This window comes from Typopeltis vanoorti, chromosome 12 (genome assembly GCF_054136105.1).
Source record: "Typopeltis vanoorti isolate ZY-2024b chromosome 12, IOZ_Tvanoo_1.0, whole genome shotgun sequence".
NCBI classification, from domain to species: Eukaryota; Metazoa; Arthropoda; class Arachnida; order Uropygi; family Thelyphonidae; genus Typopeltis; species Typopeltis vanoorti.
In genome coordinates, this window is record NC_143560.1 from 69,501,344 (window position 1) to 69,519,412 (window position 18,069).

An 18,069-nucleotide genomic window follows, 5' to 3' on the forward strand; every position below is an offset into this window, starting at 1 on the left:
TGATCCTTGCACACAACCTCACCACATGCCTCTCTGGCAGAATCAATCATGGTTTTCTTCAAGGCTTGCTACTAAATCTCCAAGGTCTGGTTCCTGTTCTCAAACTCTTTCATTTTTCTCATCAATAATCTTTTTGTATTTTAGTCTACAGTTTATATCTGAGAGCTGCTCAACTTGTATTCACTTTAAAACTTTCTTACATGTCATTCTTTTCAATATGAAATTCAGTTTTATTCTGCTCAAGAATAAATGGTGATCATTTCCAATTTCAAATCCTCTGTACACTCTGTTGTCCTGTACCAGGGAGAAAACATCACTATCAACAATAACATAGTCAATGAGACTTTTCTTATTCCTTGCCTCTTCTCTCCATGTGAATTTGTGCATATTTTTATGTTGGAACATGGTGTTAGTAATAACCAGTCCATGTCCTGAGCAGAAATCCAACAGGCATTCACCATTATTACTAGCTTTGCTCTTTTCTCCAAATTTTCACAAAATATTTTTGTATATCTGACAATCATTTCCTACTCTGCTCTTTAGATCCCCCACAAGGACCAACTTTTCCTTTTTCTTTGTGTCAGTTTCTTTCTCTAAAGCCTCAAAAAATTCCTCTACTCCTACTTTTGTAGAAGTGGAGGAATTCTAAATCCTCACTACTCAAATAAGGAAAATATTGCTCAATATAATGTTCTATTTACACAATCCTTCCACAATTTTTCATAACCTTTTCTCAATTATACTTGAGAAAGTATACAAAGTGTAACATTTTAAAATTTGGGAAGCAAAGATGGGATGCAGAGCATAGGATTAATGGGAATGATTGATGCATAGGATTGATGGGGCAACACAGCTGATAATGTGAATGATGCAGAAAACACTGACATGTAGAAGTAAGGATGTTTTGATACCATTGTACAAGACTTTGATTAAGTCACATATGGATTAATGTGCACAGATTTGGTCACCAATTTTTAAAAAGAATGATGTTGGAGAGGGTCCAGAGACAACTGACTAAGTTGGTTTCTGGTCTCTGGAATGTGGAATATGAGAAAAGATTGAGAGAATGCAAATTACAGAACCTAGTGGATAGAAGGAAGAGTGAAGATATATAAGTTAGTAAATGGGTAATTATCAGATTTAGGTGGATGAGATTTTTTTGTAGAATACCTGGAGACAGCGAGAATGAGAGGTCATATCTGGAAGCTGTATAAGGTGAGTGTGACCAAGTGGGTGAGGAGTAGATTTTCTGTATGGAGAATGGTGGTTGGTTGGAATGCAGGGACAGAAAATGCATTTAAGTCGCAGTATGATGAGCTATGCAAGTGAGAGCAGGACCTTCCATGAGTCTCTTGACTACATGGAGGTCTGTTGATGATAATAATAATAAGTGGTGATAAAGGTAACTGGGAATGGTTAAGTGTAGAGAAATCACAACCAACAACAAACAACATCAATGATTAGATAAGGATGACATCCTGACAGGAATGGAAATGGAAGGGTAAGATGATACAGGTGAATTATGTCAACACAAAATTGAGATGTAAGATGTAAATAGTGGCAATGATTTTGAGTCAGTAGACTGTGATGTGGAGGTTGACAAGAAGAGATATTTAGTCCAGTAATGTTGAGTGTAGTAATGAAGAAATGTATAAGCAACTGGGGTTAGTGAACAAGGGAAGGATGATTATTATGGGTAATTTCAATTATAGAAGTATACACTAAAATGAAGAGTAGTGGGAATTTGGGAATAAGGAAAATGAATTTCTTGAGAGACAACTATTTTAAGCAGTACATAAAGGAGGGCACATGAGGATCTAGAGTCTTAAATCTGATCATTTTCATCAGAGAATATAATAATGAGTGGGGTTTCACACTTCCCTCTAGTTAGTGAGAGTGATCACCTGGGTTGTGGCTAGCCATAAGAAGAATTCAGGAAGAAAAGAATATATGTGGAATTACAAGGCCAGTGATTATGTAAAGCTTAGGAGATGGACTGGTATTATTGAATGGAATGAGGTATTAAGCAGGAGGGAGATAAAAGCTATGTGAGAACTGACCGAAAATATTTAACATCAATGTGCGAATGTATCCCGAAGGGAAAAAAAATGAACAAAATAGGTGTCCAATGGATGAATGAAGGGATTAAGCACGAAATTTGGAAAAAGAGAATACTGTGGGGGTGAGGGGGGGAAGCATAAGATGATTAGTATCAATCAATTTTGCATGAAGAGTATAAAGAGCAGGCCAAGAAAGTGATCAGGTGATAAGAACAGCAAAACCACTGTAGGAGTAAAAATTAACAAATCAGGTCAAGAAAAAACAGAGATTTTTTCAGATATGTGGAAAGGATGAATGATTATGGTAAGATGATGTTAATGGATGAAGATTTGTGATGGCAACTGCTGCAGAAGATATAGATGGGTTATTCAGTGAACAATTTATAAGGGTCTTTCATCCTTATTAGGGTGAATGCATGAGAAACTTGGGTGTAGAGCAAATTAGAGAGGATGGCTTAACTGTGAGTGAGCAGGATATATATGAGGAAATAAATAAGCTTAATGACAATAACGGAACAGGATTTGATGACATATCAAATCCTGTTCCACAAGGGAATGTTTCAAAGAATTGGCAGTAGCATTGGCATGCCTGTTTAATAAGTCTTACAATAGCAGAGGTTACAAGAGAGCAGAAAGAAGGTAAAATTGTTCCACTGCATAAAGGTGGTGATAAGGCTGTTACTACAAATTAGAGACCAATCTGTAGATTTGGAGTTGTGGTTCAGGTACTGGAGGGATTAGTGAGTTTATTAGGGATTAGCATGGGTTTTTTTAAAGGAAGATCATGCTATAGCAATGTGATAAATGTATTCGACAAGGTAGATGCAGATAAAGTGGTATACTTTGATTTTGCAAAAGCCTTTTCATAGACTGCCATATCATAAGATGTTACAAAAACTGAAATAAATGGGATTGGATAAGACTAGTGAGTTGAATCAGTGACTGACTGTGAGATAGGAATCAGAAAGTTGTATATGGGGGTGCAGTATCCTGAAATAGGAAAGTGCTGCAGGGGTCTATATTTGGACAACTGTTATTCAACTTGTATATTAATGATATTGGGATGGGTCTAACTGGTTCTCAGCTGATGCAAAATTGGGGAGAACAATGCCGAGTCACGCAGATGTCATGGCATTACAGAAAAACTTGAACAAGATTGTATGAAGGCAGGTAAACAGAACTATCAATTCAATGCTGCAAAGCATCAGGTTTTAAAGTTTGACAAGCAGCAATGTGATGCAAAAGTATACACTTAGGGAGAAATTTTGAAGCAGATAGAGAAGATGATAGATCTGAGAGTAGTGGGTGGACAAGGACCTGAAATTCAGGAGCTCCATTGCACAAGTTGTGAAGTCGTCAGATCAGATAATGGCAATGATGCCAAGGACCATGACATGCAGAAATAAAGAAGTTATGATTGAACCGTGTGCACAGATATGGACACCTGGATTTTCATGATTATGAAGATATGTTAGAAAGGATCCAGAGAAGATTTACAAAGTCTGTAACTGGTCTTTGGAATCTGGAGTATGAGGATAGATTGAAAGAATGTAATCTGCAAAGCCTAATGAACATGATGGGGGGAAGAACTGATGAAGAGTCAAGAACTCATTGAGGGAGGCTATAAATCACCCAAACCAGTTGTCATACCTTTTCTTAAATTCATTCATACTAGATGCACTCACTACGCTTAAAGGCAAACTATTCCAATCACTCACTGCTCTGTGGGAGAAAAACTTAGATCTTACATATTCCATGGATGCCCCAAACTTTGTTCTCTCCCCTTCCATTATAACAAAACATTTCATCAAACGCTATCCTGTAATACCCATTCAAAAGTTTATAGACTTTATCATATCACCTCCTCTTTCTCCTGTTAACCAGAGCCTGTAATCCATATACTCGCAATCTATTCTCATAATTTAAATCTCATAATCCAGATATAATCTTTGTAACTCTTCTTTGACCTCCTTTCCACAGCTTCTTCATCCTCTTTGAATCTGGGAGATCAAATCTGCACACAATAATCCGGGTTGGTCTTATCAAAGCCTTATTAAGAGGCAAAATGACTTCCTTATTCTTACATGTCAAGGTTTGCTTTAACATCACAATTATCCTCCAAGTTGTATTTGCAACTTTTGTTATGTGACCTTTGAACTTATCCACCAATACATCAAGATCTCATGCCTTCTCAGTTTCTTGCAGCATAACCCAGCTAATATAATATGCCGCTGGAAATCTAATCATGCCAAAGTGCATAACTTTACACTTACTAACATTAAACTGACAGCCATTTTTGTATGCCCAAAAGTTAGTCAGAATTGGTACCAGATTAATATGGAAGAAATTTTTCATAGAATGGAAGGAGGAAGAGTAGTACAAGAGACAATTCTGGGAAACTGTATAAGGAGGTTGTGAGTGAAAGATTGAAGAGTAGGTTCTTTGCATGATGAGTGGTTGGTGAGTGGAAAGCATTGCCCGAGTGTGTTATGAATGCAGACTCAATGAATCAGTTTAAGGTATGGTTGGATAAGCTTTGAATATGAGAGCGTACCTCTCACAATAAGTCAATGACTCCACTGCAGTCAGATGTTAATAATAATATTTGAGCATTAATGGTTAAATATTAGTAATATATGAATGTACAGCACAATAACATAAAATATCCTCTTTATTTGTTTTTAAAAGAGGTCTTGTGTGATGATCTGTGTGTTACTGAAGGTAAGGATAGGGGAGCTAAGATCTCTTTTGGGAGAGAAAAGACAACAATGTGTTTTGGTGGCATTGAGCATGACAAGGTTGTACATACCCCCATTGAAGGATAGTATGAAGATCAATATTTAAAGCGCTGGTTGTTGATGCTCTTGTGGCCTAGGATGACAGAGTAGTGCATGGTTTGTTGAATGAGCAGGATGAGTGGAGCATACTACCATTGGACAAGCTGTGGACAGGATTAGTGGCAACTGCGAGTAGGTCATTGATGAACAAGAGAGTCAGAGTTGGTGACAGGACAGAGCCTCAAGGCACTCCAGTATTGGTGATGAAGCTCAAAGACAGGGAGCCATCTACCATGACTTGCAGAGAATGACCAGACAGAAAGTTGGCTACCCAAATACAGTGGATGACAGGGAAATCAAAGGATGGCAATTTGCTAAGCAGGCCATGATACTAAACATAGTCATTTGTCATTTGCAAGGGTGACAGCACAAGTTTCTCTGAAGCTTTTCATGGCATGTGCCCAGTGGTAAGTGATGTATAAGGGGATGGGCTGAAAAGTTCTGATAAACACTTAGAACAAAAGTGATATTAAAGCAACTAATATAATCGCAAGAAAGAACATATCTTGAAAACCCTTTAACCTCCATGTTTTGTGAAATTGTAATAATTTGTTTTTCTTTTAGGATACATAAGAAAACATGTCAGAGGTTTTGAAGAAATTCGAAGACACAGAGGTGTGGGCAATCATCAAGTTTCTCGTGCTGCAAGAAAGTTTGCAGCTGAAATTCATCAAACTTAGTATGAGACTTTAGAGGACTGCGCCACAGCATACCCAAAAGTCGCCAGATAGGTGACTAAGTTTAAAACTGGGCATCCTGAGACAACAGATGTGCCTCAGGTCAGAAAGACCTTCCACGGCAATCGCACACCTGAAAACATTGATATCATGTATGCCATGATCCCTGATGATAGACAAATACCAACCAAAAACATAGCAAAGACTCCGGATCCAGGTAATGAGTTGGAGTTATTATCCATTGATATCTGGACATGCAGGAGATCTCAGCAAAGTGCATCCAGAAATGTTTGAATGCTGACCAAAAGAGAGACCATGTGCTGTCGTCTCAAGGGATTTTGGGTCATTTTGAGAAATCAGGTGTAAATTTTTTGGCTTGTACTGTAACTGTTTATGCAACATGGCTTCATCACTATTATCCAGAGACCAAACAGCAGTCAATGGAGTTGAGACATAAAGGTTCTCCACGTCCCAAGAAGTTCCGAACCCAAAACTCAGCAGGGAAGGTTCTTGCCATTGTCTTTTGGGATATGAATGATGCAATCCTTACCAAGTACCTCAAAAGAGGTGAAACTGTTATAGCAGCAGTATATTCAACAACTCTGAAGCAACTGAAGGAGGCACTGAAGGAAAACTGTCATGGGAAACTCAGCACAGGCATTTTGCTTTTGCAAAACAATGCACTTGCTCATACTTTTCATGAAACCCAACAGACAATACACAGCATGGGCTTTCAATGTCTGCCTCATCCACCCTATTTGCCAGACCTGGCCCCATCTGACTATTTCCAATTCCCAAATTTAAAGAAACACTGAAAGGAACAAAATTTACCACAGATGATGAAGTCATATCTGCAATTGAGGACTGATTTGTGCAACAAAGGAAAGACATTTTTCTAAGAGAATTGCAAATGATGCAGCAGCATTGTAACAAGTGTATAACACTTCATGGGAAATATGTAGAATAACGTTCAAGTTACATGATTTTACCTCAATTCTTTCATGATTATCAAAACTTTTCAGCACACCCTCATAAGTTAGTTATTTGGTCAGCTGGGATATGGCAGAACTGTACTGGTGGTTGCTGATTAATTGTTGGGCCTCTAAGTAGTGGAGGTGCTGGCTAGTGATTACTATTGATGATTATTTTGAAGAGGACTGAGGTGATGGCAATTGGTTGGTAGCTTGATTGGTGACTTCTAACACACTTTTTAGAAATAAGATGGATGTGAGATTTCTTTCATGCATTAGGACAATTGGAGAGATGCCATGGAAAAAGAACACTCTTTAGTATCCAAGTGTTTTAGTAGTTCCCTGATTTCTTTTTGTTGAAAAACTAAAGGAGGCATACAGCATTTGGATTCTGATAAGGTAAGAGATGATTTCCCTTGGTCATCTATGCAGGAGCTCAAGGAAAAGAGAGATGTCAGGAGGTCAGCTTTATCTTTGGGAGAGTAATAGTAGTGCCATCAGGATTAGATAGGTGGAAATGCAGAAGAGCAGAAGTTGCATCCAACAGCCTTAGTGAAGGACCAGAAGGCACAGCTTTTTTGCTGTTGGCTTTTATAAAATCATATTTGGATCTGTTGATGAAGCTGAAGTTCTTAAAGCGAGCTACCTACAGTAAGCTAAATATTTTTCTCCAACTGCTTTGGAATACTTTCAGATGAACCAGGGCCTGGAAAGTGGATGAGGATTATGCCTTGAATTGGGGATGAAGGTCTTCATGTCAGTGAGAATAATTTCAGCAGGTATTAGGGTCAGGTGAGTGGAAACAATAGTCAGACCAAGTAAGAGAGGAGTAGAAATTCCAAAGGTCATTCCACTGACTCCTTTGTAATGCCAGAGGATGCAAGGTTGGCAGGGGTTGGGAGAGAGAGGTATTCTATGAAAGACAAGACTTGTACAAGATTGTAGTCAGAGTTACTGACAGGAGAGGTGACCTCTACCATGTATGTGGAAGGAGAACTGGTCAAAAAAGAGATCCAGACTATTTGGAGAGTGAAGAAAATTATGAGGAATTCGAATAGGTAGATGTATGATTTGTGTTAGGTCGTTACTTATGTCAGAGACTTCTGCTTCTCATCCAGCTTAGACAGTGGGGTTGGAATAGGGGAGCCAATTGGAATTGTGGATATTGAGCTTGCCCACGAAGATGACCTCACTGTTTCGATAACTGGATTGTAGATGGTCGAGTTTCATGGAAAGGAATGTGAAGCAATCAGAATGGTTATCAGTGTTTGGAAACCAGTAAATGAAACAAATGAATGTTACAAATTTGGACACTTATTAGTGCCCATACGATGTGAAATTAGTGTTGCTTACACATTCATGAATATTAATAATATCATGATCATTTTTCTTGTAATCTTCACTTGTATATAGTTCTTCCATGCGATCCCATCTGTCTCTCATAATTTTCTCTAGAACTCATTTCTGTGGTTTTTATTTCTAACTGCTCTTTCATTCATATACATTGTAATGGTACAAAATAATCAGACATCATGAAATATTAATGCCATAAAAAATAACAGCCAGTTTATATCCAAAACTTCTAATAAAGTATTAAATTTTATTTGTTAAAATAGTACCTGATATCAATAGAGGTGAGGCTTTGATTACTCCCAAGAGCATTGATGACAACACAAGTATCTCCTCTAAGTTTAGAATCCACCAAGGAAAGTGACTCTAAGACAGTATCTTCTTCTTGTATAAGTTGAACGATAGAGTCCATCACCCGAGCCATGTGTCTAATGAAAAACCATAATTAAACATAACTATATACAAGGATTACACACACACACATATTCACAAAGACAGTTGATGCTTGAAGTAAGATGGTTTCCATGGTAAGCAAGTCAGTTGTGAGATATAAGCAGGAACCACTTGTTAAAACATAGATCCAAAAGATTCCATTTTTTCTTAATTCATAAGTAAGATGGATCCTTCATAATATCTTTCTATAGCAGACAGCATATAGAAAGAAACTTAAAAAGTTTGAGATTTGCAAAATACCTTATGAGAATGTAACATTTGGCAATGCAGTTCCCTTGGTATGCAATGAGCCCTGCTCAGGAACATGTATTAGTGCATATATTATGTATTACTAGTCTGGCAGATATTTTTGAACTGTTGGTTCTCATCAGAGACCAGTCTGAAACCCAAAGTGAGCAAAAACTCCCTGTTTAATACCTTAGCAATCCTATGTGACAAAGTTATATTCATCATAAGTGAATCAATTACTCAAATCAATAAAAAAAAATGTTTTTTTTTTTTATTGATTATATGGATCGCCGACAGTACACAAGTTTATCACATCTACAATTGAACTTCGTTCGATTGTAGATGTGATAAACTCTCCAACTTCTTTATTATCCAAACATCTCACACATCTTCTAAAAGCACACATTAGAAATACAGATGCATATATCAAAAATACATAGCACTTTGTTGAAAAGCTAAGAAAAATCTCCATATCAAGAACAGAAATTCTAGCAAGTTCACATGTTGTGTCTTTATTTACAAATGTCCCGGTGAATGAAGTTATGACTATCATAGAAACTCTGTTTCCTCAAGACATCTTCCAACTTTATAAACATTGTCTCAATTCAAATTTCTTCAAGTGAAATGGAAAAATCTACAAACAACTTTCAGGCCTTGAGATGGGAAGTCCTGTATCTCCTCCATATTCAGACTTATTCATGGAAAAGTTCATAAATGACATCTTATTACGTACGGATCCTAAACTATCAGTGTGGTGGAGATATGTTGATGACAAATTTATAATATGCAAAAACAGTGTGGCAGAGCTATACGATTTTCTAACTTCCATAAACTCTTTTCACCATAAACTCCAAGTTCACCTTAGAACTTGAAAATGAAGGGAAATTACCTTTTCCGGACATATTAATTACAAAACAAATGGACAAAAGCATTTGTCTTAATGTGTACTGCAAGCCGACCCACACAGGTCATTACCTGCATTTCACCTCATCATACCATATTTCACAGAAATTAAGTATTATACATATGCTGAAGAACAGGGCGATCTCTATTATAAGAGATGAAAGAATATTAATAGAAGAATTAGATTTTATTTTCCAAATATTAACCAACAATGGATATCCGAAAAAAATAACAAAAAATATTACTTTTTGCCAACCCCTCTCCACAGTAAATCCAGGATGCTCATTACAGGACTTCGATTTCCATTCCTTTTGTTGGCATACTTTCACAAAAAATTGCCAACCTCCTAAGGTCTCACGACATTCGGGTAGCCTTCAAACGATTAGGACAGTACAGAATATGTAACATATTCTGCACTGTCCTAAAGACCAGAATGCTTTCAATAAACACCCTGGAGTTTACATCATTCCTGGTTCTTGTGGTCTGAATTACATTGGACAAACTTCAAGAAGTGTAGAAATAAGACAAAAAGAACACGTTAGAGACGTAAACAACAACAGATAGGACAGTTCTGGTTTGCATTCCATTTTTCCATCACTAATCATAACACTGAATGGGATAAAAGTACTATGCCAAACATAGAAGATGACTACAGCTCCCACAACATAAAAGAAGTTGCAGTAGTAACCTGCTCACAAGGAACCTTGAACAGAAACCAAGGGATGATCCTCAGTGATATCTGGAAATCACTCATAAGATCTCTCCACACATCAGAGTTTAATTTTGCAGCTAATTAAAAAATGCACCTGCTTAACAATGACTGAACAAGTGCTAGCATCCACGTTCCATGTATTTGTACTGTGTAACGGTTCCTATGAATTTGATATTTTTCATTTTCAGCTATGTATTGATTTGTAATTTAAGCTCGTTTGTTTTAAGCTGTTATATGTAGATTCATCTAACCCAGAAGAAGACACCAGTTAAAGTGGCAAAACGAGTCAGTTACTAGTTATATCAAATTTCCAACCAAATAAACCTAATTTTCACTTATCTTATTTAAATTTTTTGGTTTGTTTCTTTCTATATTTGGTTATAAAATATAAATGGATCCATAGTATCCTTCATTTTAATGTATTGCTTAAGCCAAATTGAAGCCTTTTGGCTCTATACTTAAGTAACTCATTATGTACCTACTGAGAGTTCACATATTATTATTATCTAAGACCTCCAGGGAGTCAAGGAATCATCAAGAGAGGCTATAAATCACCCAAACCAGATGTCATACCTTCCCTTACTACACTCACTTTAGTTGTAGTGATGCTCTCACTACAACTAAAGGCAAACTATTCCACTCACTCACTGCTTTGTGAGAGTAAAACCTAGCTCTTACTCTTTTCTTGACTGTGAACAAACTTAACTTCCATGGATGCCCTCATGTTCTCTCCACAGCTTCCATATATAATGAAAAATTTCATCAGATGCTGTCCTATACACCCATTCAAAAGTTTATAGACTTCTATTATATCATCCCTCTTTCTCCTGTTAACCAGTCTGTAATCTACATACTCACAATCTGTCCTCATACATCTAAAGTCCATAATCCGGATGTAATCTTTGTAACTCATCTTTGCACCCTTTCCACAGCTTCTTTATCCCATTGGAATCAGGAAGACCAAATCTGTACACAATAATCCAGGTGTGGATTATTGTGTACAGATTTTATATTTTACAAAAGCCTTATAAAGGGGCAAAATGACTCCCTTATCCTTACATGTCAAGGTGCACTTCAATATCGCAATTATCCTCTGAGTTTTATTTGCAACTTTTGCTATGTGACCTTTGAACTCCAAATTCCTATCCACCAAGATCCCTTGCTTCCTCAGTTTCTTATAGCATAACCCCAATGAATGAATATGATGAATATATAACTTTCTGACATAGGATTGCTAAGGTACCAAACAGAGTTTTTGCTCTCTTTCATATTATGCTTGATCTTTGACAAGTTTTTAGACAGAGGCCTTTTTTCCTCTCTTTTTTCCCCCACCTGCTTTCTAACAAGAACAGTAGGACTATGCATGCCAGCAGCGTGTCTGCTTCACCAGGTGAAAGTCTGTTGTGTTGACATTACCTGCCTCTGGTTGTGCTGGGCTGAAATTTGAAGGTGATGTTTTCCAGAATCCCTACACTGACCCTTTAGAGCAGCGTTTCTCAACCTTTTGTCTATCATGGACCAGTTAAATCTCAGATAATTTAAATTATCTGAGATTTAATAAATAAACTCAAATAATTAAATTGCACTTTATTTGAATATAATACATTTATCATGTCATACACTGTAACTTACAAAGTAGATATATAATAATGAGGAAATAAACATAGTAAATTTAATGGCTTCTTTGTTCTGGCTCCTTTTCAACAATTACATCAATGTTTAGCTGATGTTATAACAAATGATAATTTGTTACAGCTAGGCGAAGAGGTGGACCTACAGTTAAACTATTTCTTAACTTCATTTTCATAGTTGACATTGCCGAGAATCGTGATTCTCAAAAAGTAGTTGTTGCAAATGGCAGTAACACCTTCATTACTTCCTTATGAAGACTTGGATATTAGTTCCCAATTTTGGTCCAAAAGTGATTAAATTCATGGTTCAAAAATTTGCTCTTAATGACGAATCTGAATTTAATTATAAAAGATATTCTTGTTCTTTGTTAGTTAAATTATTTTTATTGTGCTCGATGAAAGGATTGCTAATCCACAAATTCATTTTTCAGATATCTTTGTCTTTTGGGAAATATTTCTGGGATGCATTGTATAATGATTTGAAGTGATGGCAGATAATTATCCAGCTTATTCATATCTAAATCTTGTGTGTTTGTAAAATCAAAATAAGACACAAAAATATTATAATTTTTTTTCTTTGACTTTTGTTTGCCAAAATCTCAGTTTCTTTCTGAATCCATGAATTTTGTTATATAAATGGAATATATTTGCCATACTTCCCTGCAAACTTAAATTTAAGTCATTGATATGTGAAAATATATCACTTACATAAGCTAATTTTCCAATCCGCACCGTGTCTGAAAAATATGCTGAGAGTGGAGACTTTCTTTCAATCAAGAATATTTCTACTTCTGTTCTTAATTCAAACAATCTAGTTAGTACTCTACCATGGGATAACCACCTTACGTTTTTTTTGGCATGAAGTAATAAGTGCTCATGTTCTGCACCTACTTCTTGGCAAAGTATTGTGAACAGTCGTGAATTAAGATCACTGTTTTTAATGAAATTAACACAATGCAATAAAAACCAAGGCTTAATTCTACACCAAGTTTGGTCAGCTTTGATAAAAAAATATATATATATCCCTCGGTCTTTATGATCATGAACAACAGAATGTGGCATCATCCAGCATTGTTTAAACTTAGCATTGCTTTGAATCTGCATTCTGATTTTTTAATTTTATAAACAGTCAGATGGCTACAACTGTATAGCATGAACTATTAATTTCTCTTTTTTGTTGTTTTAACTTTCATTTACCTTTTACCCGTGAAGATGCAAGTCAAACGACTTACGAAACTGGTCAGGTTTTATTTCTTTATTGTGCTTTAAGCTTAATAAAATAAATAAATAAATAAAAATGTGGTCCAATTACCAGAATATGCCTTATGAACTTCTAAACCATAGAAACCTCTACTTACAACTGAAATTAACAATTTTTACAGATTGCAAAAGAATGTTATTTAAATCAGGTGACATATTTTTGGCTACTAAATGCTCACGATTTATAATGCAATGCATAACTAAAATATCTGATGAAGCAATTTCTTGAATTTGCCTGTCATATTAGCTGCTCCAATAGTGCATATACCAATGCAGTTTTTCCAATCCAAATTATGGTTACGAATGTATGCATTCAACACATTAAAAATCCAAACAACATAAAAACTCTCTTCTTTTATGTCCTCAGCAAAATAATCTATGTAGCATAATAAAGCAAATCCAGCATAAGAAAGCAAAATGACTTTTTTTGAAACATCTCCTGATTCATCAATTTGTATTGCAAACATTGATTTTTTTTTAACATATTTTCAATTAATTGATATTCAACATTCTCAGATAACGTTACAATTCAGCATCCTATCATGTCACTGGAGAGGGGAATTAATTTGAATTTAAAAATCTACAAACTAAACATCGTTGACATTTGATCCTATTGGGAATATATGTGAGAGACACATCAATGATGATATGATATCTCTTCAATGTGGATGGTATTCAGGTGACAGATGAGATTATTGAATGCCCATTTTGCTAAAGTTATTAACCTAGTGTAACTCACTGCTACTTCCACAGTGGAGGAAGAAATTCAGGTGTATGCAAAGAAGGTACTAGAGCTGTTGCATACACCTAAATATGAACTTGCCGATAGGAACTGATGGGATATCAGCACAGATGCTTATTGCATTGAACTGGCTGTATAATTTGAATCTCAGAATAAAGAAGATTTCACTGGAAAGTGGAGTGGAAAGAAAGTATGATAATCCCATTACACAAAAGAGGCTGTGTAAAGAGTGACGAATCTAACTATCCACTGATTAGTATCATTGGAGTGGTGATGAAAATTCTGGAATTGTTGGTAAAAGATCATATACACAAATGGAGAATCTACAATGTGCAATGAACAGCATCAGTAGGGAAGGTCATGTTCGAGTAACTTGGTCTCATTCTATAATGTTATCACTGAGTTAGACAAGGGGAATGGAATAGACAGTGATACTTTTGGATTTTACTAATGCTTTTGACAGAATACAGCATTGAAGACCATTGCATAAATGGGAAAATATGGGATTGGATTATAAGATATTAGTGTAGACAGGAGGATGGCTGACTGACAGATTTCAAAAAGTGGTGTATGGGAGATATAGGTCTACAAGATTTAAGGTGATGAATGGCATACTCATTATTATCCAATCTTTGCATTAATGATATTGGGAAGATTTAACAAGTGTTTGTTACAGCTATTTGCAGGTGACACGAAGAGAAGCAAGGCAATTCGGAATACAACTGACATACTGTCCTTGAAGAATGTTTTGAATAAGCTGGAATTGTGGGCATGAGAAAATGGCAACCAGTTCATTGTCAGCAAATGTAAATTTACCCTTTCTGATGTAATGAGATATCCAATAGTGAATTTTATTTGCTTGATTATGCCATTAGAAACTGCCCCATTTAAGGATCTTGGAGTTTTAGTAAATAAGACGTTGAAGTTCAGAAGTCATACAGCAAAATTGCAATTACAACTTGCAGGATAAATGCAATGCTGAAAAACGATTACTGACATATAAGAATAAGGAAGTCACTTTTCCTCTTTACAAGGCTTTAATATATCATCATTGAAATTACCAGGTGCATACCTGGTAATTTCAATGTTGCATACCTGGTTTCCTAACAGGTATGCATCATTGATTACCAGGTGCATACCTGGTTTCCTAGGTGATCCAGATATACCATAAAGGGGTACAAAGGAGAGTGTTATAGATAATATCAAGAGGAATGTGGAATGTAGATTAAGAGAAGAGACTGAGAATTTGTGGAGTGCAGATGCTAGCAGAGAGGATGAAGAGGGGTGATATGATAGAGGCCTACACACATTTGAAAGGATCATCCAGTATACTGGTACATGGATTTTTCATTTTATAGAGAGTGGGGAGAAGAAGAGCAGAGAATCCATGGAAGTTGAGAATTAAACAGTGAAAAATGGATAGAGCTAAATTTTTCTTTCAGACTGTAAAGGTTGTGAGTGCAGATAGCATGAATGAATTCAAGAGAAAGTGTGATGTGGTGTGAGTGATATGTGGTCTCTTGCAATGAGTCCAATTCTCTGCAGGTCCTCTTGTAATAATAATCATCATAATAAAATTGTTGTGCTACTACAGTATTTATTTTTTCTCGGATGCTTTTAGATAGATGAAAATAGTTTTTCTACATACTTTCTTGTGTGTAAGTCAGTATAGGCTTTCTGTTTTCTTGGGGTTGGGGGTGCCAAATTTTTCAAAAATTACACAGGATGATATTATGTGATACATAAAGATTCTACTTTTGTTAAAGGCCTGCTACATGAATCGTATCTCATTCTACCATATGACAATCAATTTGTACTACCAATGACGTAGTAGTTGAAATATACTTATTTTAATGACACACACACAATCATTAGTGTAAAAGAGATGGAAAAGATCAATTTCCTAATTGTAGGATTTTGTTCTACTAAAATATTAAGAAACTGCTGTTTTCAATTTTTGGTTTGATAAGCTTTATTCAAAGCTTTTATGTTATGAATGTTTCAGAGATGCATGGTCAAGTGCTTAATACAACATTTATATTTCCATCTTCCCATCTTCCCATTTCATGTTAAGCTTGGTGGCCTGTCACAGTCAAGTAACTTGGCTTTTTAGAAATCTGCTTATTAACGCTTATGATAGAGCAGTTAGTTTAATTTGCATTGTAAGCAAATCATTTGTATTCTGGCCAATTTTCCTGATTTGTGGGACAAAAAACCCTTCTGTCTCCACATGAGACCAGTAACTTGCCTTCATTTGAACAACTCCTGATAAAAGTACTTTACATCCTTAGATGAGATTTGAACCCAGATCATTCGAACCAAAGGACTTGTTGATATTGATCAGCAATGGAGGCTCCAACATTTATATAATCATCAAATTCCTTCTTTGTATCCTAAGAAAATGTACAGGATATTATGATAGTACTACATGAAAAGTTTACATCATTATTAACTTCCTATCAACAATTTTATCACCTTGTTAATCTATTATCTGTCAGGACTTCAGTGTTCTCAGATTTTATATTTCATCCTTCTAAGATACTTCTTACTGTACCAATCCACCTAGATCTTAATCTATCTCTGGGTCTTTTTCTGAAAAAAATAAAAAAATAAAAAAATCTTTGCTAACCTTTCCTCTCCCATTTTATTTCTTTAATCACCATATTAACCTCAGATTAGCTCTCTGCTCACACATTCCTAAATGTTTACAATGATCCTTCCTAATACACTTGTGTTTAACAAGATTCTGTCAACGATGCCATTTGCTCCTTTTCCTAATCTTTCTTAGAACTTTCATATCTGTGGTGTCCAGTCTTTGATCAAGTATTTTATTTTTGACTCAGTTCTCAGATCCATAAGTTAAAATTGGGTTAAACATTGTCTTACATACAGCTAGTTTAGTGTTTTAGCTAACTTCTATTATTCCATATAAATTTATTCAGTTGACTTCCCACAATACCAACTTTGCTAATTCTGTTGTCTATTTCCAATTTTGATTTACAGATGCAAGAGATAACTATCTGTTCAAACTTCCACAACAATAACAAATATGGAAGAGGGAATACTGTGATTCCAAATTTTCCTTTGATTAGTCTTCTTTACCAGGTACATACTAGTAAAGTAACCTCCTCTTTCCCAACTTGCTATCACTCACCAAATTTACAAATATTTGCCTTCATTAAAACTCTTTCTCTCTCTAATCAACAGAAAAATTATCTGGACAATCAAAAAAAATAAATAAATACACACACACACACACACACACACACAAAATAAAAGCAGGAAATGAAATGGGGTAGTCATTCTTTTCACCATTTAGTTAATTTTCTTTACAGAGCATTTTCAGTATGCAGATATCAGCCCTGATGCCATCAGTTCATAAAAGGCTGCACTCAGTGCCATTGTTAGAGTATATGCGGCTCCTAAGCAAGCACTAATTCAAGAAAATATGTAAAATTAAAAACAAAAGAAATGGTGTTTTTGTGATTGAGATACATTTTGCCAATTTTAGTCTTAGCTGTTTAATGAGTTATGGTAGTTCTGGTTGTACCACGCTGAGTTGCCAACATATTTGCCGTTCCTGTGGAATGTAAATCGGAAAGATTCTTTAAGGGATCAACTGAAGTATGATGAATTCCTGATTAAAGCAGAACTTACTGCCTAGGCATCCTTAAGAATCAGATGCTTTTTGCCACAATGAAGAGTGTCACCAGAAGGTCTAAGGAGCAACTGAATCAAAAATTAAGCAAAAGTGCTTATTCTCGTTGGGTACCCATATATATATCTAATATTTTTGAATTTCTGATAAGATGCATGTTACTGTTTTACTGGTAAAATGTATTATATTAATTGGACATAGATAAAATATTAAATCCCTTCCTTCATGGTTACATGGTAATCAGAATCATTCTAAAAATTATGACTCCATGTGGTCTTAGGGTAATAATAATAATAAAACTATGAATAGAGTTTACAGTCAGTGGGAGCAGGTCAATTGATGACAATATAATAAATGACTAATATAAATCAGGAAGAGGATGGGTGAAATGACAGAGCCCAGAAGGAAAGTGGCATTAACAGGAAAGTCTGAGGAGAGCAGCACCATCCATCATGATACATAATGTGGAAGGCAGTTCAAGTGATAGTAACTTGATGAGAAGCCCTCTATGCCAGACTCTATCAAAAACCTTAAAGATGTTAAGAGCATTAACACAGGTTTCTCCAAACCTTTCTATGGAATAGGGC

General features: G+C 35.7%; 1 protein-coding gene across 2 annotated transcripts in view; it reads right to left on the reverse strand.

The window, feature by feature from the left end:
- LRR (capping protein regulator and myosin 1 linker 1 leucine rich repeat protein) overlaps positions 1 to 18,069 on the reverse strand; it is a 917,109-nt gene that overhangs the window by 552,615 nt on the left and 346,425 nt on the right. For both annotated transcript variants that reach the window (XM_090401192.1, XM_090401191.1), the window contains exon 17: positions 8,165 to 8,323. In XM_090401192.1, coding sequence (XP_090257318.1) covers positions 8,165 to 8,323 — 159 coding nt within the window. The remainder of the gene's footprint in view (positions 1 to 8,164; positions 8,324 to 18,069) is intronic.